At 40.3% G+C, this 24,617-nt stretch overlaps 1 protein-coding gene across 10 annotated transcripts in view; it reads right to left on the reverse strand.

Moving 5' to 3' along the window:
• The window catches only part of LOC131955304 (rho guanine nucleotide exchange factor 28), a 111,183-nt gene that overhangs the window by 17,100 nt on the left and 69,466 nt on the right, over window positions 1-24,617 (reverse strand). For 7 of the 10 annotated variants that reach the window (XM_059319379.1, XM_059319380.1, XM_059319375.1 and 4 more), the window contains 12 exons: window positions 22,514-22,620; window positions 21,667-21,802; window positions 21,286-21,325; window positions 20,157-20,204; window positions 18,097-18,198; window positions 17,018-17,129; window positions 10,421-10,544; window positions 6,830-6,900; window positions 3,132-3,249; window positions 2,600-2,667; window positions 2,086-2,147; window positions 920-1,000 (listed from right to left, as the gene is read on the reverse strand). In XM_059319379.1, coding sequence (XP_059175362.1) covers window positions 920-1,000; window positions 2,086-2,147; window positions 2,600-2,667; window positions 3,132-3,249; window positions 6,830-6,900; window positions 10,421-10,544; window positions 17,018-17,129; window positions 18,097-18,198; window positions 20,157-20,204; window positions 21,286-21,325; window positions 21,667-21,802; window positions 22,514-22,620 — 1,069 coding nt within the window. The remainder of the gene's footprint in view (window positions 1-919; window positions 1,001-2,085; window positions 2,148-2,599; window positions 2,668-3,131; window positions 3,250-6,829; window positions 6,901-10,420; window positions 10,545-17,017; window positions 17,130-18,096; window positions 18,199-20,156; window positions 20,205-21,285; window positions 21,326-21,666; window positions 21,803-22,513; window positions 22,621-24,617) is intronic. The other 3 variants (XM_059319378.1, XM_059319377.1, XM_059319376.1) reach the window with 2 other exon arrangements.

The following is a 24,617-nucleotide window of genomic DNA, read 5'->3' on the forward strand; positions in this document are numbered from 1 at the left end:
GTAAGGGGAAGCAACACAGTACATGGGAGAGTGAGACATTGATCAAACATCACATGGAGTAGTGCAGTGGTAGTGCTAGAGGCCTACACTAACTAAGTGTTACATTGTGACATTCATAGGCATTTCTTACATTGTGACATTCATAGGCAATCTCTTACATGGTGATATTAATAGGCAATCTCTTTTAGTGTGCTCAAGAAATGTTAAATATTAAAAGAATTAGTAAAGACTTTATATAAGAAAAAGCCATATAATTAAAAAGCTATTAATATAAGAAACAATTAACAAGCAGTTAAAAAATAAAAAAACGAGAAAATGTCAAAACTGATAAGGTTAACGTGAATGAAAACAACTCCATTTCAGGTCTTTAATTTTCAGAGGAAACATCTGAGGTAATTTGACCAAGAAGAGTGAACACCAACTCAACAGGAAGACATACATAGACTACTTGCTTCAGACAGCTACGCAATCCTATTCTTCACATTTTCTAACCAAATTTGGGACCTAGAAAATTGTTTTGATTATTTTACATTTTCTAACCAAATATGGGATCTAGATGATATTTTTAACATTTTCTAACCAAATTTGGGAAGGTTGAATTGATTATCTCAAAAAGATGGCAGCTGAAATACTGTTGACAATAACATTGTTTGCTATTCAGCAGAAAGTGAAATCTTTAAGGCTAGACATGACAGTATAGAATCACGGCAGACCAATTTGTTTTTCTTTAATCAATCTAAATTGGGAGCAGGTTTAAAAAGTATTACAGCCAGAGTAAAAATCCCACATCCAAATTTAACTCTCTACATATTTGACAACACAATCATTATCCCTGACCATCCCTCCACCATGTGGATAATTATAATTTCATGCTGGACAAAGCATTTGCTAGGGTGAGCAGTTGTTGAAGAGAACTTACTCAAACACACTGAAACGCTCCTTGCTTGCAGCTTGCCAGTGTAACAGGCCTAGTGTGTTGTTGGGTGGACTGCCATACAGACTGGGGACATCACAAGTCATCATGCCAACAATAGGTGCAGTGATCAGGTGGTGGTGAAACATAAGGGGTGGAGTTAAAGGGCAGTAACAAACATTCTAGGGGAGGTAACAACATTCTAAGGCCAGTAACAACATTCTCAATAACACAAAACAGTCATTGTGAGTTGTAAGATATCTATTATTTAGTATATTTATTATTTTGTTGACAAGAATATAAAAAAACAACTAAAATACTAGTCAAAGTTTGATTAGCAACTCATTGTTATGAATTGGACTATAATTTTAGTTTAGATAAAATTAACAGCCAAGCAGCTAGCAAGATATCAGAAATGTAGGTCATGCTAGTGGCATACATAACAAATATGAGCATTAGACTCTGGTCAGCTTACATATAAATACAATTTTATGCTGAGATAAATGAGTTAATCTTTCATGACTACATGATAGAAAAGTTCCCTATAAGTATACATGACTGTTGATTGTAAGTTGTGTTGAATGTGTATGTTCACCCTGAATAAGCTATTCTGTCAATTTATAAACTATACATGTAATCTGCTGTAAGTATTTAAGGCGTTAACATACAAGTTGAAAGAGCTGTATCTACTACATATGCCATACAACATGTTAATCAAAAATGTGAAGAGAATAAAGAGACAATCAGCTTCTGTCTAACAATAAATACAACGTCAACAGATATGTAGCTACATCAAACTACTAGTAGACAGAAGAGATTTTACTGGTACTCTAAGGCCAATCTTTGAGCTTTACACTATTTTACTTTAAAATTTGTTTTTAGTTTAACATTAATAAAAGTGCTAAAATTTAAAAGCCTGAAAATTTTATTTTGGATTTTTACATCTGGGATTTTCACTATGTATTAATATTATTTATTGATGTTTCAGAGGAAATTAAAACATTAAAATATATTCTAAAAACATTATTACATGTATAGTGGTGTGACAAAAAAGTTTTTTTGAAGCCAAGTATTTTTCTATTAGAAATGATGTGCCCATAATATAAAGACTGTATAGATTTCAGGACACAACCAAAGAGCAGTAACTCTGCCAGAGCAGCTGATGTACTCACCTAGATGTGGGCAGACTGTGTCTGTGGGTCTGTGCTAGGGAGGGGGTAGGTAACTGGCCAGCCTGGGGGAGACAAATTACAGACAATGTAACCAGGGTATAAAGAAGGGAAGACAAGAGGTCAAAGATCACATGTATAATGTACCCTTGATTCTGTCAACAATTTATCATCTGATTGTGTGTAAACAACCCAAGTAAAGGGTGGCTGAAGGGAGGCCATCACTGTATCAAATGTGAAAGAAAAAACCCAAGAAATGGCATGGAGAACATCAGTGGCACTGGTATGTAAACTATGTGACCTACAAACTTGATTGGGCCCAAACAAACAGTGCCCACACAATATGAGACCAAAGTAGAGCAACTTGATACAGCCTCATTAGACAACTTGGGTATTGTTCCTGCTGACTGCAACATTCTTGCCAACATTCTTTAGCTCTACAGGATAAACAACTGCTTAATCTAGTAATTATCCTCTACACCTGGGATTACCAGGATTATCAATAATCTGGACTGACCTGAGGTTTGACTGGAGCTGAGACAGATCTCTTGTCCTTGAAGGAGTTGGAAGGTTTTAGGGAGCTGCCTGGAAAACAGTCAACAAATTCTGTTATATAAATACCATGTGTGTGAGAGAAGTTCATGTACAAATATAGATGTAACTAAAGGGAAAATTAATTCCAATGGTTATGTTGTTCCCTCTGATGTTGGTTGATGAAAAGACAAAAAACTTTTGACAGACTGTCTAAGTAAATACTGGTTGCTGCCTGAGAACAATTATATCACCCTTGTAAACAATGTGGTGGTGTAGGGTGGGTGGGGGGGGGGGGGGAGGGGGTAACACTGAGCTGCTGCAGGTACCTGACATGCACAAGCTAGTTCACCTGCACTTACCTGATGAAAATGTTAGGAACCTATAGGGTACCTCACAGAATCTAACAAAACCAAAAAACTAACATAATCTGATAAAATCTAACAAAACCAAAAGCTAAACAAATCTACCAGAACTAAAGTGTACTGACCAGACTTATAAAACTAAAGTGTACTGACCAGACATGGAGGCTGACTGTCGCTCCAGTAAAGCACTAGCTGGTATCTGTGTAGGTCCAGCTTGTGTGTTGGGAGATGGACTGTGGGGGCCATGGAAGGATCCATCCCTCTGGATTGCCTGAAATTGGCACATTGCACTTCTCATTAATTAACAGGATTTAAAAGTACCATAATAAAAACTAATGTTCCTAATCTGTACTGTCTAAACTTTTTTTTTAAAAACAAGACAGTAGAATTCTGCTACAATTCTATAATTCACATCTTGGAGGAGAATGGTCACAAAATTACAGGTAAGCAAATATATAAACACATAAATTATGATAGAATCCAACTAGGCGAATAGTGTCAGAACACAGAGAAATACTAACAATGGCCTGGTCACGCATCAACGTCCACCTGTCCTGTACCATCACTTGACACAATATCCCGGCACTGACCACACCTGGCCGTAGCGCACAAAGGTACACACGTCAACACTAGCAGCAGTCGTACAACTCCCAGTGAGAAGCAGCCCCGCCACCCAATGTAAACAGTTCCAGCGCTCACAACTTGCGCCTTACTGCCACAGCCAGCGGCACACGACCTACTTTTATCTGGCCTCACAGAGATGTCTTACAGGCAGACGGCAATCCTCCCCTCCCCCACAGCAACAAACAGCTGTTTGTCTAATGAGACTGACCCCCTACTTCCGCCTGCAGGGGCAAACAACGCCTCTTATGTCTGCACCCAGCTGAGCGCGGCCCCAACAGTTCGATGCTCTCCACACAGATAATACCCGATTGTTTACACACGTGCCTCAACTTTTCCACTGGCCAACTCCAGCGGCCAGGCTTTTATACCTAGCGGCCGTCTCGCCTCGCCATCTTGGCTGCGGGTATGGAAGGTAGGAGGTGGTACAATCAAAATGAAGAAAATACGAGTAACAGGTGGATTGTGGGATTAGCTCATTTGTGCGGGGTGAAGGGGTAATAAGTACAGACCGGCGAACCAGCGGGTACTGAGTTACTGGGTACATCGTCTTACCGGGTCTCACTAGATAACTGTTACTGAGAAAAACTGGGGTACAGCTAAATTGTGAGTACTGGGTACATTCGGGCACCAGGAAATGAAGAGCTACTGGTTAAAACCCTCGGGTACCACTACATATCGTGGGGGCTGGGTAAATCCTCGGGTACCACAAAATATCGTGGGAGCTGGGTAAATCCTCGGGTACCACTACATATCGTGGGGGGCTGGGTAAACCCTCGGGTACCACAAAATATCGTGGGGGCTGGGTAAACCCTCGGGTACCACTACATATTGTGGGGGCTGGGTAAACCCGCGGGTACCACAAAATATCGTGGGGACTGGGTAAACCCTCGGGTACCACTACATATCGTGGGGGCTGGGTAGAACCATGGCTACCACTACATATCGTGGGGGCTGGGTAAACCCGCGGGTACGACAAAATAACACGCAATATCGCATGAGACGAGCAAGAAGGAAGCGCACCACTCGCCTGAACTCAATAGCTGACAAGGTCGATGTTAAAAAAAATTGCAGAAGGAAAGATCCAACTTAGCAGGGGTTACTGTATTGCACTGAGGTTTTTTTTTTTTTTTTCATTAAGCTCCAGAGAAATCTTAAGTTCAACGTAGGCGTTTTTTTTTATTTATAAGGCTATTGGAATTTATTTTCAAGAGAATATGCCATTTCAAACAAGTTTTGTTTATATGACACACGGTAATCTATATAAAAAAATAATTAATAAGATAACTTTGCCATGTTAATGACAAAATGAAATGACACGTGTCGCGTGCCAACAGACATGTCACCGTTCTCTACATGACATCACATGACACATCTCTCATCTTCTCAACTTGTCATCCTAATGTCAAATACAGCCACTAACACCCACTACAAATGACCCCACTCAAAACGTGCTCCCCCTACTTAACAGCACCAACAAGAAGTGTAAACTCCAGCACCCCACAACACCCATAAACCTGTGGACGTCATCGAGTTCCAAAAACTCAACAATATAAAGGGGATTTCCACTTCGTATTTTCCCATTCGAGTTTTTAAAAATTTGACTGGGTTTTTATACGTTGCGAGATTGCTCCTAACGTAGTTTCCTGCGCAGACTTTTAAAAAGTAAGAGGCTGCGGGGTGCTAGAGTTCAAGGTCAACTGGTGCAAGCCCAATGGCGCGTTCAAGATTTAGTGTGTTACCCAATTATGCTCGAGTTAAAAAATTGATGATGTAATGACATTTCAGTCCAGCGAACCCAGGACCGCCAAGTGTTAACTAGTGCAATGTTATTTTTTAAGTGGCGTTTGTTTACGTCTTTAGACGGGAGGGAATAGCAAACAGGTATGGGTTGGCTCAGGGCATTAGACAAGCTTAAATCAATCACGTGATGTGTGGTCAGTTCCACTAACCTCATGTTAGCGGAGTCAGTATCAGGAGGATTCTATTAATAGACTAAAATATCGGTTAATATCCACGCGGCGCAACCATGTCACGTGATATCCGACTCCTCACAAACTTCCGGGACTGTTGTGGTGTCAAAAGCGATATCTCCGCGGAGTAATTAAACCCTGCTGCACAATGGCAATATCTGTCAGATATCTCTTTTTGTTTATGTGGCTTGTGGGCACATAAGACCATACAATTTTTAAAGGGTGTGGTCCACAATGTATTAGAAATTTATAAAAGGTTTGTGGGCCTACAAGATCAGACAGATATTTTATAAAAGACCTGACGATTTTTAAAAGGTTTTGTGGAATGAAAATTGAAGGCAAGCAATAGAAAACATGTGAGTTGATGTGTAGACAGGTGTGTGTAGAAAACATGTGAGTTGATGTGTAGATAACATGTGAGTTGATGTGTAGAAAACATGTGAGTTGATGTGTAGACAGGTGTGTAGAAAACATGTGAGTTGATGTGTAGGCAGGTGTATAGATAACATGTGAGTTGGTGTGTAGACTGTGTAGATAACATGTGAGTTGATGTGTCGGCAGGTGTATAGATAACATGTGAGTTGGTGTGTAGACTGTGTAGATAACATGTGAGTTGGTGTGTCGGCAGGTGTGTAGATAACATGTGAGTTGATGTGTTGGCAGTGTGTGTAGATAACATGTAAGTTGATGTGTAGGCAGTGTGTGTAGAAAACATGTGAGTTGGTGTGTAGGCAGGTGTGTAGATAACATGTAAGTTGGTGTGTAGACAGGTGTGTGTAGATAACATGTGAGTTGATGTGTAGGGAGGTGTGTAGACAGGTGTGTAGATAACATGTGAGTTGGTGTGTAGGGAGGTGTGTAGACAGGTGTGTAGAAAACATGTGAGTTGATGTGTAGGCAGGTGTGTAGATAACATGTGAGTTGATGTGTTGGCAGGTGTGTAGAAAACATGTGAGTTGATGTGTAGGCAGTGTGTGTAGATAACATGTGAGTTGATGTGTTGGCAGGTGTGTAGAAAACATGTGAGTTGATGTGTAGGCAGTGTGTGTAGATAACATGTGAGTTGATGTGTAGGCAGTGTGTGTAGATAACATGTGAGTTGGTGTGTAGACAGGTGTGTAGATAACATGTGAGTTGGTGTGTAGACAGGTGTGTAGGCAGGTGTGTAGATAACATGTGAGTTGGTGTGTAGACAGGTGTGTAGGCAGGTGTGTAGATAACATGTGTGTGTAGACAGGTGTGTAGATAACAACATACCTTGTATCTGTTTTTCTCACATTGCAGGACCTGGTCCTTACAGCTGTGCTCGTGGACACTCACAAGGCAATCTGAAAACAGGGGTCGGTATTTTTTAAACAGGACAATACGGGGGTCATAACAAGGCAATCTGAAAACAGGGGTCGGCATTTTTTTAAAACAGGACAGTACAGGGGTCGGCATTTTTTAAACAGGGCAATACATGGGTCATGGCAAGGTAATTTAAAAACAGGGGTCGACATGTTTAAACAGGACAATGCATGGGTCATGATCTGCGTGGTTGTGGTGTTTAGCTAAGCAACAACACCTCGAACCTAAGGAATTCACGGCAACACGGAGTTTTAAGCACCTGAAGGAAACACGGAGTTTATAGCACCTGAAGGAAACACGGAGTTTATAGCACCTGAAGGAAACACGGAGTTTATAGCACCTGAAGGAAACACGGAGTTTTAAGCACCTGAAGGAAACACGGGGTTTATAGCACCTGAAGGAAACACGGAGCTTATAGCACCTGAAGGAAACACGGAGTTTATAGCACCTGAAGGAAACACGGAGTTTATAGCACCTGAAGGAAACACGGAGTTTATAGCACCTGAAGGAAAGACGGAGCTTATAGCACCTGAAGGAAACACGGGGTTTATAGCACCTGAAGGAAACACGGAGCTTATAGCACCTATTCAAAGCAAGGTATTTGTAGCACATAAAGAATACGGATTTTATAGCATCTAAAGAAAACACATATTTCACTGTCTCTAATGAAACACGTATGTGTACAGCATACATCACCAAGTAGAACGTGTGTACAAAACATCCCCATACAGTCGGCCGACTTAACACACTACACTAAAGCGACTCCTCCACAGACAGCCCTTTAAAATATTTACAGCCAATCTGGCAGGAAGATTGATTTGACAAGGTATTCGACATTGTCCAGCCACATCCTGGCAGGAATTGCAGGCAAAACCTGCCAGTAAGTTACTTGAAACCTCAAGCCAAACCAATTATTGACGAGCCTAACAAAACACAACAGGGAATGTTTATGTTGGGAGGGCACAGTACACAGGATTTTTTCGATGTGGGCCTATACAAGACAATTACTTGCTTCTAGTACAACACTTTACAGTTAAACCCCTCTTAAAGACGAAAAACAAGGAATTTATTTTGGGGGACAAAATTAAACAATTCCAACATGTTTTAAATTAAGAGAAAAAAACAAATTATGATTCAAGTTTCGGATATACAATCAATTATCCAGTATCTCGAGACGTTTTGTTTTCTAAATGTGTAATCTGGCAACTGTTTTTTAACTGCAGACAACAAGTCCCAAAAAACCCAAACATTCCACCCAAATAAAGCACGTGGCTATTGATAGGATAAAAAAAACATGGGGTCTAGAGTTACCAGGAGCCGTTCCTGGCTCTATTGCGACGCTGGAGGGTCAGAGAGTACACTCCGTTCTAAAAATAGATTCCATTTATTCCCCACACGTGTTGCACAATTGAGTTCACCATAAATAGCTACAGCATCGGCAATTATGGCAGTTAAATACAGACGTAAATAGCACACATATTATACAATCATTTAGTGAGCATCAGCTTTTTTTTTTACAGCCAAGGTAAAACAAAAAAACTCAGGTGAGTCCATTCAAAGGTGTGTTTAGTGAGTACACCATAACACACAGTACATACATGTTGCACTCTAGTCAAACACCAGAGTGATAAAAGTTGTATAACTAGCTGGGGTGCTAAAAATTGTATAACTAGATGGGGTGCTAAAAAATTGTATACCATGATTTATACAACAATGAATCAAATACAACTCTGTGCAGAAATCAGTCAAGTAAAAGCAATGACAGTTACAGCTTGGTCAGGGGAGAGTAACTCAGGTTGAATTCAGTGAAAGAGGGAGTGGTGGGGGGGGGGGGAGGGGCGGAGCCAACTGGTTACACAACTAGTGACATTTGGTGGTGAACACAACTGATTGCATTCATGACTAATACAAGTTCACAAATGTAATTAGGTTAAAATTTATATTTCAGGGTCAAAGTTACAGATGAAAGATTGTGTTGGGTGTGTGTTGTGTTGGGTGTGTGTTGTGTTGGGTGTGTGTGGTGTTGGGTGTGTGCTGTGTTGGGTGTGTGTTGTGTTGGGTGTGTGCTGTGTTGGGTGTGTGTTGTGTTGGGTGTGTGTTGTGTTGGGTGTGTGTTGTGTTGGGTGTGTGTTGTGTTGGGTGTGTGTGGTGTTAGGTGTGTGTTGTGTTGGGTGTGTGTGGTGTTGGGTGTGTGTTGTGTTGGGTGTGTGTGGTGTTGGGTGTGTGTTGTGTTGGGTGTGTGTTGTGTTGGGTGTGTGTGGTGTTGGGTGTGTGTTGTGTTGGGTGTGTGTTGTGTTGGGTGTGTGTTGTGTTGGGTGTGTGTTGTGCACAGCTAAAGTGTGTTGGGTTTGTGTTTGGTGTGTGTTGTGTTGGGTGTGTGTTGTGTTGGGTGTGTGTTGTGTTGGGTGAGTGTTGTGTTGGGTGTGTGTTGTGTTGGGTGTGTGTTGTGTTGGGTGTGTGTTGTGTTGTGTTGTGTTGGGTGTGTGTTGTGCACAGCTAAAGTGTGTTGGGTTTGTGTTTGGTGTGTGTTGTGTTGGGTGTGTGTTGTGTTGGGTGTGTGTTGTGTTGGGTGTGTGTTGTGTTGGGTGTGTGTGGTGTTGGGTGTGTGTTGTGTTGGGTGTGTGTTGTGTTGGGTGTGTGTTGTGCACAGCTAAAGTGTGTTGGGTTTGTGTTTGGTGTGTGTTGTGTTGGGTGTGTATTGTGTTGGGTGTGTGTTGTGCACAGCTACAATGTAGTGTGTTGGGTTTGTATTACATGCGTGTTGTGTTGGGTGAGTGTTGTGTTGGGTGCGTGTTGTGTTGGGTGTGTGTTGTGTTGGGTGTGTGTTGTGTTGGGTGTGTGTTGTGCACAGCTACACTGAAGTGTGTTGGGTGTGTTGGGTGCATGTTGTGTTGGGTGCGTGTTGTGTTGGGTGTGTGTTGTGTTGGGTGTGTGTTGTGTTGGGTGTGTGTTGTGTTGGGTGTGTGTTGTGTTGGGTGTGTGTTGTGTTGGGTGTGTGTTGTGTTGGGTGTGTGTTGTGTTGGGTGTGTGTTGTGTTGGGTGTGTGTTGTGTTGGGTGTGTGTTGTGTTGGGTGTGTGTTGTGTTGGGTGTGTGTTGTGTTGGGTGTGTGTTGTGTTGGGTGTGTGTTGTGTTGGGTGTGTGTTGTGTTGGGTGTGTGTTGTGTTGGGTGTGTGTTGTGCACAGCTACACTGAAGTGTGTTGGGTGTGTTGGGTGCATGTTGTGTTGGGTGTGTGTTGTGTTGGGTGTGTGTTGTGCACAGCTACACTGAAGTGTGTTGGGTGTGTTGGGTGCATGTTGTGTTGGGTGCGTGTTGTGTTGGGTGTGTGTTGTGCACAGCTACACTGAAGTGTGTTGGGTGTGTTGGGTGCGTGTTGTGTTGGGTGTGTGTTGTGTTGGGTATGTGTTGTACGCAGCTAGACTAGATAAAGTGTGTAGGAAGTGTGTTGTACACAACTAGACTAGAGTGTGTTGGGTGTGTGCTGTACACAGCTGGACTTACTTTCACATTTCAAAGCTGGTTTGTTGGCCATGGGTCTGTGACAGACATCACATGTTGTTGAGTTGCTGATGGAGATGGCCACGAAATGGTGACGGTCTTTGTTCTTGATCTCCTTCTCTTTATTCTGTAGACAGACAAACAATACAGTAAGTCATGCAGTGCTAGAACACTAGGCTGTCAACATTTACACGTTAATAATTTGCTTGATATTCTGCCATCAGTTGAAAGTCTGTAGTTAATTAATAATTACGATCCCTGTCACAAAAGCCAATGATTGCAGTTGTATTGTACGTAAAATGTGACGTCAGACGAGAATCGCAACATAGTTTTTTTACTCAGTAGCCATCATCATGTTGTGATTTATATGATAATTAGTCATTAAAATATCATGTGCTATGCTAAAGTCTTCCATTCGTCTAGACCCACAGAGAGTCAATGTGTAGTCACGGTCAAGAGTTGTACCGCATGAAATATTCCACGAACCACTGCATGAACAAAGAATGATTACAACAGGTATTTCTGGGATAAGAAATACTTATACATCGATTGATTAAACAGTGTATAGTTTATTTTTAGCATTCTCTTTATTTCACCAGTTTTGTCTGTATAGACACCCCCCCCCCCACTAGGCATCAAAGTCAACCATGGCCTTGACCTCAGAACATCAATACACCTGACACGACAAGCGTTGATGACATGTTTGAATCTACAAATAGCACGCCAACTCTGGCTATATTTAGACAACAGGCGCTGTACTAAGCGACAACACCGTTTGGCGGCTGAGATAACAACACAGTCGATTATACGACTACAGAACAGAGATCAATAGCCCCACCAATCGATTATGTGAGTATAGTGATCAATAGCCCCATCTATTGATTATATGAGTACAGAGATCAATAGCCCCACCCATCGATTATGTGAGTACAGAGATCAATCGCCCCACTCATCGATTGATTAGAGATCAATCGCCCCACCTATCAATTATTTGATTACAGAGATCAATAGCCCCACCCATCGATTGAGTACAGTGATCAATAGCCCCGCCTATCGATTATGTGATTACAGAGATCAATAGCCCCACCCATCGATTGAGTACAGTGATCAATAGCCCCGCCTATCGATTATGTGATTACAGAGATCAACAGCCCCACCCATCGATTCTCTGAGTAGATTAAAAGCAGTACCGATCGATTATGAGAACAAGATAGACAGAAGACTGAAGACGAGCAAGCTCTAACCTTACCAGACCTCAGACAGAACCACAAAACAAACTACAACACTTCAGTTTTTTAAAATACGTAAACAGCAGCATACGAATCAATAAAATCTTAAATCACTTGTTTAGTGCGGAACTATGAAGGATGTGATCACACAAGTCAGCAGTGACTCACCTTAAGTTTGTCCACCAACATCTTACTAATTTGGTGGGCCAGTACCGTCCCAAGTAACGCTTAATTCAATGATACATGTACTCTAATGTGTAGATCACCCGTGTACTCAAACACAGCACACATTGATCACGTGCTGATCAATGACACATGTACTCAAACACAGCACACGTTCATCACGTGCTGATCAATGACCCATGTACTCTAATGTGTAGATCACGTGCTGATCAATGACCCATGTACTCAAACACAGCACACGTTCATCACGTGCTGATCAATGACCCATGTACTCAAACACAGCACACGTTCATCACGTGCTGATCAATGACCCATGTACTCTGTGTAGATCACGTGCTGATCAATGACCCGTGTACTCAAACACAGCACACGTTCATCACGTGCTGATCAATGACCCATGTACTCTAATGTGTAGATCACGTGCTGATCACCCCTACACGCGCGGTTATCTAACCGGCCCTAACGTAGTGTTGCCTGACCACCGCAATCGATGACAGACACCGTGGGCAGGTCGATACGGCACATCATGTCAGGCTGGACAGTTGCATGTTAAATTGTGTCATAGTTACCTACACGCCGCGTGAGACTGGACTGTACATGCCGAATCGTGTCATAAGTACCTACACGTTTTAGGCTGGACTGTGCACGTTGACCCGTGTGAGTGTATATGGGTGTGTCATAGTTACCTACACGCAGGTAAGGCTGCCAGCCTATTACCAGTGAGCCATACCCACATATTCATGTCCCTGGGGTCGCCGAAAACTTAAACCCTGGGTGTTAAGTCTAGAGTTAGATCGTGTTACGGTTGGCTAGCACTAGAGACGCGAACCAACCGATCGATGCTGGATAAGAAATGCGCCAGCGTTAATGTGAGTAAATCATCTGATCGATAAGAAACGAATCACGTGTTTGGGGGGGGGTCAGGAGGTGTGTGCTGCAGGGTGGGTACAGCGCAGTCAGATGTTCTACTCCGTCATGCAACTCAGCGGTATGACAGCCAGCGGCTTTAGGGCCTAGTCGGATTGGATGACAACTGGCGAGAGACGGCTGTCCCGTTGTCCTGATACAACCTCTCCTGGTACAAAATGACTCGAACCCTCCAGTATACAACCTCTCCTGGTTCAGTTAGCGCTTTCAACAAAATGACTCCAACCCTCCAGTATACAACCTTTCCTGGTACAGTTCAGTGCTATCAACAAGTACATGTTTATAAGGGTCACCTGATTCATAGCTGTCTACTGCTAGGTTGATACTGCTAGTTTCTACACTACATCAATAAGGTGAAGGGGGAGGGGGGGGGGGGGAAGAAGAGGGATTAAAGGGGAATTATTGATGTTAAGGGAGACTAAGAGTGTCCAACGTGAAGGGAGACAACTAGACAACTCCCTATTTGTAAAAAAGATAAGAGTTGCAAAAATCTCTATATTGATGTGCGTGGATTAACTCGAAGTGGCAAGAGCTGTTGTAATCCTACAGCCACATCTTTCGGTCCGCTAATGCCCTGTCACATCTTTCGGTCCGCTAATGCCCTGTCACATCTTTCGGTCCGCTAATGCCCTGTCACATCTTTCGGTCCGCTAATGCCCTGTCACATCTTTCGGTCCGCTAATGCCCTGTCACATCTTTCGGTCCGCTAATGCCCTGTCACATCTTTCGGTCCGCTAATGCCCTGTCACATCTTTCGGTTCGCTAATGCCCTGTCAAATATTCAGGACGCTAATGCCCTGTGACATCTTTTAGTCCGCTAATGCCCTGTCACATCTTTCGGTCCGCTAATGCCCTGTCTAATATTCAGGACGCTAATGCCCTGTCACATCTTTTAGTCCGCTTATGTCCTATCACATCTTTTAGTCCGGTAATGCCCTGTCACATCTTTCAGTCCGCTAATGCCCTGTCACATCTTTGAGTCCCCTAATGTCCTGTCACATCTTTTAGTCCGCTTATGCCCTCTCACATCTTTCAGTCCGCTTATGCCCTGTCACATCTTTTAGTCCGCCTAATGTCCTGTCACATCTTTTAGTCCGCTAATGCCCTGTCACATCTTTCAGTCCCCTAATGTCCTGTCACATCTTTCAGTCCGCTTATGCCCTGTCACATCTTTTAGTCCGCCTAATGTCCTGTCACATCTTTTAGTCCGCTAATGCCCTGTCACATCTTTCAGTCCCCTAATGTCCTGTCACATCTTTTAGTCCGCTAATGCCCTGTCACATCTTTTAGTCCGCCTAATGCCCTGTCACATCTTTTAGTCCGCCTAATGTCCTGTCACATCTTTTAGTCCGCTAATGCCCTGTCACATCTTTTAGTCCGCCTTATGCCCTGTCACATCTTTTAGTCCGCCTAATGTCCTGTCACATCTTTTAGTCCGCCTAATGTCCTGTCACATCTTTTAGTCCGCTAATGCCCTGTCACATCTTTTAGTCCGCCTAATGTCCTGTCACATCTTTCAGTCCGCTTATCCCCTGTCACATCTTTAGTCCGCCAATGTCCTGTCACATCTTTCAGGGTCGATTCCCAAGAGGTCCCGTTAGCATACATGATACAAATCAGACGTAGGTGTCCATACCCAAGAGGACTTTGACGGCTCAAAACCTCAACAAGACAACCTTTTTGATTACTTGCAGTTTGACTTAATTCCATAGAGTGTGTTGGGTTTAATTACCTGCAAGTTAAAAAATACTTCACTACAAGTTTCATGCCAATTACTTGAACGGCTAACACCCTTGTCTGCACGTTGAACACTACTGACTTCATGTTTTAGCATAGTTAGCTACAAGTTTAACCCCATTATCTTAAGGTTTAGCAACAAGTTTAACAGTGTAACGTCACTACTTGCACGCTGAACGTCTTCAACTTTACTGCAGGTTTAATTGGTACAAAAACACATCCTGTTGCTAATTAGTCATGTTTGTGGTTTCACGTCCATCAGACGGAGTGTATCGACAGTCTAGACATTGATGGATGGCGGACAATCTGGGTCGCACAAACAAGCGGTACATTCAAATGTTTACAGGACGTGTTCGTGTGTTGATAAGGGGGGGGGGGGTGTTCTAGGAACCAATCAGTTATCAAACTCATTGTCCTGTCCTATTGTGTTTATTCCTAGAAGCAGGCCATAGTTCCCGTTTGATGCGGCGACAGCACAGAACGCCGTGTGTAACGGGAACAGCTTGAAACAAACAGGGCTGTTTGAAGTGCACATGTTGATTTGTTGCCGTGAAGATTTACCTCCTCCTTTGAGGGCCGTTAATTTATCGTTTGCTCAAGGCACCAAGAGTTAGTTACGTCAGTGTGCTGTGTGCCCAATCAAATCATTCCACATTGTCTACAGTACAGAGAATGCCCGAATTCTCAGGAAAAGGTTTAAGCCTGCTAATTTAAAAAAATCGATGGCATTGGTTGAAATTCGAACGTCAAAGGCTGACATTTATTGATTTTGTTTTAAGCTCGCCCTTATTTCTGAGAAATATTTTCGTTAGATCGCTAGAGGTCTAATATAAAAACAATAATAACACGGAGCCGACGGAGCATTAAGCTTGAGGTAGGCCTCGTCTGCCCGCTACAATACATCGCACGGCTAATTCCCGTCCAGCCGAACCCCCCTGTAAAAGTTTGTTTATTCCAGTTTTCTAAAATTTAGCTCCCAGCATCTACACAGCTGAGGACATGACCACTCGACAGACCGGCCAGTCGATCAAATCTTAACGTTTACCAACAGACGACCCTCATGCCCTAAACCCACCAACAACACAGAACACTGCTAGTTCTGTTTGTTGTTGTTTATGTGTGTGTGCTGTGAAATCCTACCTTAGAGTCGGCAGTAAAATCCTGCGAGAACACGGCCGAGTGATTGAACACACTTAATCCAGTCATGGAGCGGAATGTGATCAGGTCACCTACACAGCGGCTCGCGTCAAGCAACCGGTGAAGGCCAGACTGCCGCCCGGTGACGCGCGCCGTGTGTTGTGTAGACACATTGTGATCCAGGCTCCCCTCTATCCACTGCGGTATTGATCCACTCTATTAGACACCCTATTATTTCCACGTTACACGACCCGCGAAGACGTTGGTTCACATCCCTGTAGATAACGGGACGGTGGGGTGGGGGACTGGGAAATCCCCGATGAGGTTTATTTAGAGCGGCGTTTAGTGACTGTGTGCCCGGGGGACAAGGGAATAAATTGTACGGCTATTGGTTTAACATGCTCGCTCGGCATGTCATTGCGTACGTACAAGTAAGCATTGATAGGAGCGGTGGCCGTACGGAGTAGATAGGAGCGGTTGTGGGGAGGCTTGCTGAGGGCAGGAGGGGAAGCCATGGTCTAGGCTACTACATCTAGAAGCTTCTTGGTTTCTTATACATAGGCTACACGTAGGACTACTCAATCTCTTTCTTGTCTAGGTCAGCTATATGGCTATGGTCAGACAACTCTAAGGGCATGGTCAGACAACTCTAAGGGCATGGTCAGACAACTCTAAGGGCATGGGCAGACAACTCTAAGGGCATGGGCATACAACTCTAAGGGCATGGGCAGACAACTCTAAGGGCATGGTGAAACAACCATAAGGGCATGGTGAGACAACCATAAGGGCATGGTGCGACAACTATAAAACCATGGGCAGACAACTATAAGGCCATGGTCAGACAACTATAAGGCCATGGTGAGACAACTCTATGGGCAGGGTGAGACAACTATAAGGTCATGGTGAGAAAACTATAAGGGCATGGTGAGACAACCATAAGGGCATGGTGAGACAACCATAAGGGCATGGTAAGACAACTACACAGGCACAATATATGAAGTCAAGTAACAAAAAGACTTGAATACATTTGTGTGTGTACTAAGTTTGAATTTGTTCAGGTGAATTGAGTCCTAGCTACAGGTGGAGGATAGGTGTGTCTATCTAAAGCTTTTATGAAGGTGTTCACACTTTTATGACAGTAGGATACAGCTGGAGTTATCAAGTTTGCTTTTTATTGCCTCCCTACATCACAAGCCAAACTTATAGTCAATCACAAGCCCAACAGCTAGTGAATCACAAGCCAAAATTAGAGTGAATCTAGACACTAAAACAAAACGCTCAACATTTTACTTTTATAAATCTAGACATTAAAAAATACAAAATAAGCATTCAACTTTTTACTTTTGTAAAAAATGTAGACATTAAAACATACAAAACAATGGCTGACCTTTTTACTTTTGTAAGTACTCTGTATTCTGGAGAAGACCCCAGGCTTCCTCTTCTTGTCATCCTTCCTCCCCAACTTGCTGGATTTTTCATCTGAGTCATTGGGTGAGTGCCTAAACACAGACAGGCACCTTGTTAATACACCAATACACTATAGAAGGTTGCCAACAGTTGAACTGAGGTGTAAACAAAACTCACACACAGGCTAATTCTAGAACACGTAAGCGACTACATGGGATCTGAATAACAAATCTACGTTAAATATTCTAATAAAATAGACTAATGAAATAGTATTATGGTCACTTTCTGTGGTCTTAAAAATAATTGGTGTTTTGGTTAGGGTAAGCTAGGTTTGTAGGGTAAGGAGCCATTTTGTTAATTAATCCTGCTAAAATATATTTCATGAGGTGAAGTGGATGTTACATTTAAGATATAATACTTAATTAATGTAGAAACTAGTCTAAAACAAATCTAACACAAGAACATTTTCCCCTCTGCGGTCTTTCTCACTACTGCTTAAACCTAATTAAAAGAGCTTCGTTTATCTTTTCTAAGGGCAAGATCCAACCGTGGAGCCAGATATTGGGACAGGATTAGGTCAAGTAGAGCTTCCCATTTAAATGTACTGGGGATGTAAAGGGCAGGATTAGGTCAAGTAGAGCTTCCCATTTAAATGTACTGGGGATGTAAAGGACAGGATTAGGTCAAGTAGAGCTTCCCATTTAAATGTACTGGGGATGTAAAGGACAGGATTAGGTCAAGTAGAGCTTCCCATTTAAATGTACTGGGGATGTAGAGGACAGGATTAGGTCAAGTAGAGCTTCCCATTAAATGTACTGGGGATGTAAAGGGCAGGATTAGGTCAAGTAGAGCTCCCCATTTAAATGTACTGGGGATGTAGAGGACAGGATTAGGTCAAGTAGAGCTTCCCATTTAAATGTACTGGGGATGTAAAGGACAGGATTAGGTCAAGTAGAGCTTCCCATTAAATGTACTGGGGATGTAAAGGACAGGATTAGGTCAAGTAGAGCTTCCCATTAAATGTACTGGGGATGTAAAGTCTTTGGCTGCCTGACTTACTCTTCACTGAGGAAATCTTTCAAGGAGATTTCAGGTTTTTTACTGCTGGACGAGGCCTCCTCTTCCTCCTCTTCTATTTCTTTCTGCCGTCTGAATTGGGCACTGTTAGGGAGATTTAGATTCAACACAACGGCAAATGAGAACCAAAACAACTAATAAATCTATGATTTCAACAAAGGCTTGTAAGAACAAAGGACTGAACAAACATGTCTATTGATGCAACATTTATAGGGAACTATAAAATGGATTTTAAATGAAAAAAAAGGAGCCCCCCCCCCCCCCCCCCCCCAAAAAAAAAAGAGAGCATAAAGGTAGTACTTTTTAAATTTTAAATATATCTTTGAAATAGCATTTGTTCCAGAACTAGAAGAAACAAGAGCATAAACTATTTAAGTAATCAATTGCAGCTTCAATTGGTAAAATGATGCCTGCTACTTAAAATACATGTTCTACAAGTTAGCTTGAATCAAATATCATGCATATCTTTGACCTAAAGTACAACAAACAAGTCTTTCAATGCATGGATCTATCAAATGTTACAGGACTATCATCAATTACTAATTAATCTAAGCATAAAGTGTAGGCTATTTGAAGAACTGTGCTAGTTTTTCATTGATTAAAGGCTAATCAAATGTTAGGACTGCTTGAAGTAATGAATACATGAATATAGTTTAATGTAATGGTGCTTTGTATATTAAAATACATAAATATAAAAAGTAACAGTGCTTGAAGTATTAAAATACATGAATATAGTTAAAATGTAACAGTGTTTTGAAGTATTAAAATACATGAATATAGTTAAAATGTAATGGACTTTTAAGTATTAAGATACATGAATATAGTTAAAATGTAATAGACTTTTAAGTATTAAGATACATGAATATAGTTAGAATGTAAATAAAATACATGAATATATTTAAAATGAGCCTCTATGAGATAAATGAAAAGGCTTAAATAATTCCATGGAGTGTGCTATAGCTCAAACATGCATAAGACACATGCAAAAATCTGGTTAAATAAACAGTGGGTTGTCTGAGTGAGCGGGCTGTGGGGTTAGACTGTCCTAACCTATGCACACATTAATTAACTTAATCCAGGTAAACTAATTATTGGCTGCAATTAAAAACAAGACATCCATCTTAGTCTGACATATCCAGGGCGAGATGATACAGTCCCTGATCTGACCAATTTCTGGCTAACATCTTCAATCTGTGCATACAGTGTGTTACACCATAGCTGAATTTTTTAATTCACCTTTTTAAGGAACGTATTCCTTGGTCAATAATGAACTATTTTCCAAAGACTGACCAATTTTCATAGACTAACCATTTTACAAGAACAAACGTTATAGTACCAAACAGAGGCACATCATAAGATTAGTTCCATCAGGAAGTCTATCTAAGAGACAACTCCAAACCTGTCTTTACCTCCCCTTACATTAGGGAAGCTGTACTATTCATCACTATACTGCTCTAACTTGTATATATATATTTATACAAATTTAAAACACTAATCCATGGAATCTCCATTATTTAAAAACAAAAATATTGTTACGATTAGTATAAGTTTGAGTAAGAAGTTAAAATCAAGTATATTAGGAGTAAACAAAAGTTATATAAATATATTTTAATATTACTAAGATAAGAATATATGTGAAGGTAAAAAGATTTTTAAAACAAATGTTTGTATGGTATTAGCAGAATATTATTCTCTCCCAGCAGATGATCTTATAATCAATTAGTCAAATAATGAAACTGTTGAAAATATTTAAAAAAAATTTTTTTAATCAATTAGCTTTCTTTTAAATAACTGCTTTAGAAATGTTTAAATCAAATTTTAACAAGTATTACTATAAATAACATTGCTACTTTATAAACTTTTCAAGATTATATTGATAATGCTAATTCCCATTATTATAAAATCTGTTTCAGCTAAGTATTAGCTATATGGTGTAAATCAAGGTTGTAAATAAGTGCAAGCAGGCAAGTAAAAAATAATGGCTGTGGTATTGATGTGAAAGCTAAGACTGCCACAAGTACCATCCAAGGGCTATAACTCACTCAAAATCCTCAGGCAAGTTTGTCAAGTACAACTGGCTATCATCTTGGCTGAAAGGGAAAAACCTCTCAAATCTAAGACCTATTATCTTAAGCATTATTGGGTTTCATTCATCCTTTCTTAAAGATATGATCAAGTGATGTAGAAAATCTCAGATTAATAAAAAATTTTAAAAAATTTGTTTTTTTTTTTTGTTAAAAAAATTGTTTTTAATGTAAAAGTCTGTGTGATATCTACAATTTATTTTCTAAAATAGTACTTTATTTATTTTAAAATGCTTCTTTTCCAAATTTTTATTTAATGAATAATACTCATTGGAAAAAAATATTTCCTAGGTTTTGGTATGAGATAATCCTTCCTGAAATTACTGAGTTATATGAGTATTTCTACAGTAAGGCATCACCTGTCTAATTAGAATTTTAACCCACTCATGATTAAATTCTATGACCAGTTAGAAGCTGATGTTATCATGCATTTTTGCTGGGGGATTTAGAAAGGATAATCCAACTATCTATTCAGATAAAGAAAAGTATTATTTAATTATTTAATACTGTTGACATGTTGCTTTAAATTGTTTGGAAAAATTGGGAATAAAAAAAACAACTAGATCAACAGTTGAAACAGCTCAACACAACAGCTGATGGGCTTCAAGTGTATAACATCTGCTTTTCTAAGAGTTCTGTGCAAGTTGTGTGTTTGCTTATAAACACATAACTACATACAGCAAATTGTGTGAATGTTTGTGTAGACAAATAACTACGTACAGCAAAATGTGTGAGTGTTTGCTTATAAACACTTAACTACATACAGCAAATTGTGTGAATGTTTGCTTATAAACACATAACTATGTACAGCAAGTTGTGTGAATGTTTGCTTATAAACACATAACTACGCACAACAAGTTGTGTGAGTGTTTGCTTATAAACACATAACTACGTTAAGAGTTCTGTGCAAGTTGTGTGAGTGTTTGCTTATAAACACATAACTACGCACAAAAAGTTGTGTGTTTGTTTATAAACACATAACTACGTACAGCCTGGCTGGTCTAAGACTTCTGTGCAAGTTGTGTGAATGTTTATAAACACATAACTACGTACAACTAGCACAACACAAGATAAAGTTTATACATACTGCTTTCCTGGTCTGTCACGCACATTTTGTGAGAGGTCGCCTGATAAACATAGAGATTTATCTTAGTAACTTTATGCTACATCAACAAGGCTTACTTTTTATTTATTAACTTAATTAGGATTTATCTTAGCAGCTTTCTACCACATCTATCAGAATTTAGTCTTACTATTTAATTAGGATTTTCCTTACATGTTAATCATTAATTAACTTTATTAATCATTAATTAACTTTATTTAGGATTAATCTTAGCAACTTTCTACCATATCAATGAGAATTAAGTCTTATTATTTAACATTTCTAATAATATCAATAATAAGAAGTATGTAACAAAAAAACAGATGTTAACCCCGGTGTGATAGTAACAGCGTTAGTGTAACTGACCTTCTGCAGCCTGGGGCAGGGAGGGTGTAGACAAAGATTTGGTCATGGTGGAATGTGGGACAGCTAAGTTGCTGTTGTCCTCAAAGTGGTGGCTGGTGTGGCCAAGGCTGTTCATATTTCCATCACTGATCAAGGTCTGGTGAGTTCAAAACAATTTCTATTGTGAATCTATGTAACATTTAAACAATCCAGGTACAGGATTAAGTAAATTGGACCAATATAAAATGTTCTGGGTTTACAAAAAACAAACAGTTCACAAGCTTATCTTAAGATAAAAGTGTGTCGTCATTTTTAATAAGATGATTCAAATATATCATTAAACCTATTCAGCTTTTTCCAAGGTCTAAATACTACCACATATAATCTAGTTATGAGAATCACAAAAGTAGTGTATAAACCTTAAGAGCAAAAAACTTCTTATCAAACTGTTTAAAACTAATTAAAATACATATCCCCATAAATGTATGAGACAAATACAGTAATGAGTGAGTGCCAAAATACATATCCCCATAAATGTATGCGACAAATACAGCAGTGAGTGAGTGCCAAAATACATATCCCCATAAACAAAATACATATCCCCATAAATGTATGACACAAATACAGCAATGGGTGAGTGCCAAAATACATATCCCCATAAATGAATCAGACAAATACAGCAATGAGTGAGTGCCAAAATACATATCCCCATAAATGTATGAGACAAATACAGCAATGGGTGAGTGCCAAAATACATATCCCCATAAATGAATCAGACAAATACAGCAATGAGTGAGTGCCAAAATACATATCCCCATAAATGAATGAGACAAATACAGCAATGGGTGAGTGGCAAAGATGAACTCACCATGTCCAGATCTGTGGAGGTTGAGAGGTCACATAAAGATTTGGCGTTGAACGAAGATAATTCTCCACCAAGCTTGCGATGACTTGATGCATCTAACATGTCACGACCTACAAACAAACATAAAATTTTACACCAAAACATAATTAGTTTACTGCACTAATTACTGTGGCTACTGGCTATGCTGGTTAAAGCTTCTATCTCACCATTTAGGAGGCCAATCAGTAAAAATTGAACCATGGCTGCTGTTTTTGAACAAAAACAATATCTACAATATTTTCCACTTTAGACTAGGCATAGTCTATTAAATAGATGAACCATGGTAGTCCATCCAGTTAAAAAACCAAACAACTTCTAAGGTGGAGAGATTGTTTTAAGTGGTTAAAACAAGAAATCTCCGTGGTCAGGAGATTTTGGCCCTAGAAAAGACCATAAAAAGAATGCCACAGGAAGACAGCAGGTATGGACTGCAACAGTTTGTGGAGCGTTCCTTTGTCTGAGTGGGAAAACAAAACAGTCACTTCCTCACACCCACATTCCTGCCATTCTCTTCACAAACAGACTTGTCCTGTGTCCTAGTCTAGGCCATGTTCTTCTACATGTTCTTCCACATGTTCCAGTGTTCTAATTCATTTTCTTCATTGCATCAATAAAAAAAATTGTTTTGATCAATATTCAAAACAATTTTTTTTTATTCTTGCCCCCTATCTTACACTAAATGATTATATTCTAAATCCACATATTAAAAAAAACCTCTGAATCAACAGAGACAAATTTAGGTAATTGAAGTGTACCATTAACTGGTAACAATATACTTTATTTTTTAAAAGTAGGAGTTATGTGTTCAGTATAAACATTAGCAGGAGGAGAAAAATCTTAAGCCCTCTAAGTCTCAGTTTCTCTGAGTTATTCCCCTTGCTGAACATGACAGTCAATATTTGTTATCCCATGGCCTTGAGAAGAGGCAAACACGTGACCTTTCTGGCCCGAGCCAACATTCTCCAATGGAATATTGAGCCATTCTAACATGACAGACACAAAGACACTAGTGTTTGCCACATGGAGAATATTTTAAGGGCAAGTCTCATTTGGGGAAATTTTCCAGTTCTATATTTAGTAACAGCTGGAATTTCACTTCCTTCAGTATTGCCATACCTATACAGGTGTTAATAGAAATTCTATTTAATAATGGAATAACAAGACTGAAATTTGTGGATATTTGCTTTACAGACATTCAATATTTGCTGAGAACTTATACAGTGTAGCAAACTTGCATTCATACTAATTCATTTCCGTCTTGATAAATTGGGTTAACTTCCTCGCTTTTTTCTTTCTTTAGCACATTTTTATTCATCTAAAAAGTAATTGCTGTGATTATTTTCATTCAGCCTAAACTACAGAAGCGGGTCTAGATCCTGTAGAGTCAGCAGGTGATATACTGCCTGTGTCTTAACAAATATAGAACAAACCTGCGGGACTAGATCCTGTAGAGTCAGCAGGTGATATACTGCCTGTGTCCTAACAAATATAGAACAAACCTGCGGGACTAGATCCTTTAGAGTCAGCAGGTGATATACTGCCTGTGTCCTAACAAATATAGAACAAACCTGCGGGACTAGATCCTGTAGAGTCAGCAGGTGATATACTGCCTGTGTCCTAACAAATATAGAACAAACCTGTGGGACTAGATCCTGTAGAGTCAGCAGGTGATATACTGCCTGTGTCCTAACAAATATAGAACAAACCTGTAGGACTAGATCCTGTAGAGTCAGCAGGTGATATACTGCCTGTGTCCTAACAAATATAGAACAAACCTGCGGGACTAGATCCTGTAGAGTCAGCAGGTGATATACTGCCTGTGTCCTAACAAATATAGAACAAACCTGTAGGACTAGATCCTGTAGAGTCAGCAGGTGATATACTGCCTGTGTCCTAACAAATATAGAACAAACCTGTAGGACTAGATCCTGTAGAGTCAGCAGGTGATATACTGCCTGTGTCCTAACAAATATAGAACAAACCTGTAGGACTAGATCCTGTAGAGTCAGCAGGTGATATACTGCCTGTGTCCTAACAAATATAGAACAAACCTGTAGGACTAGATCCT

This window comes from Physella acuta, unplaced genomic scaffold (genome assembly GCF_028476545.2).
Source record: "Physella acuta isolate Inbredline_101_S28 unplaced genomic scaffold, ASM2847654v3 ptg001063l, whole genome shotgun sequence".
Taxonomy (NCBI): domain Eukaryota; kingdom Metazoa; phylum Mollusca; class Gastropoda; family Physidae; genus Physella; species Physella acuta.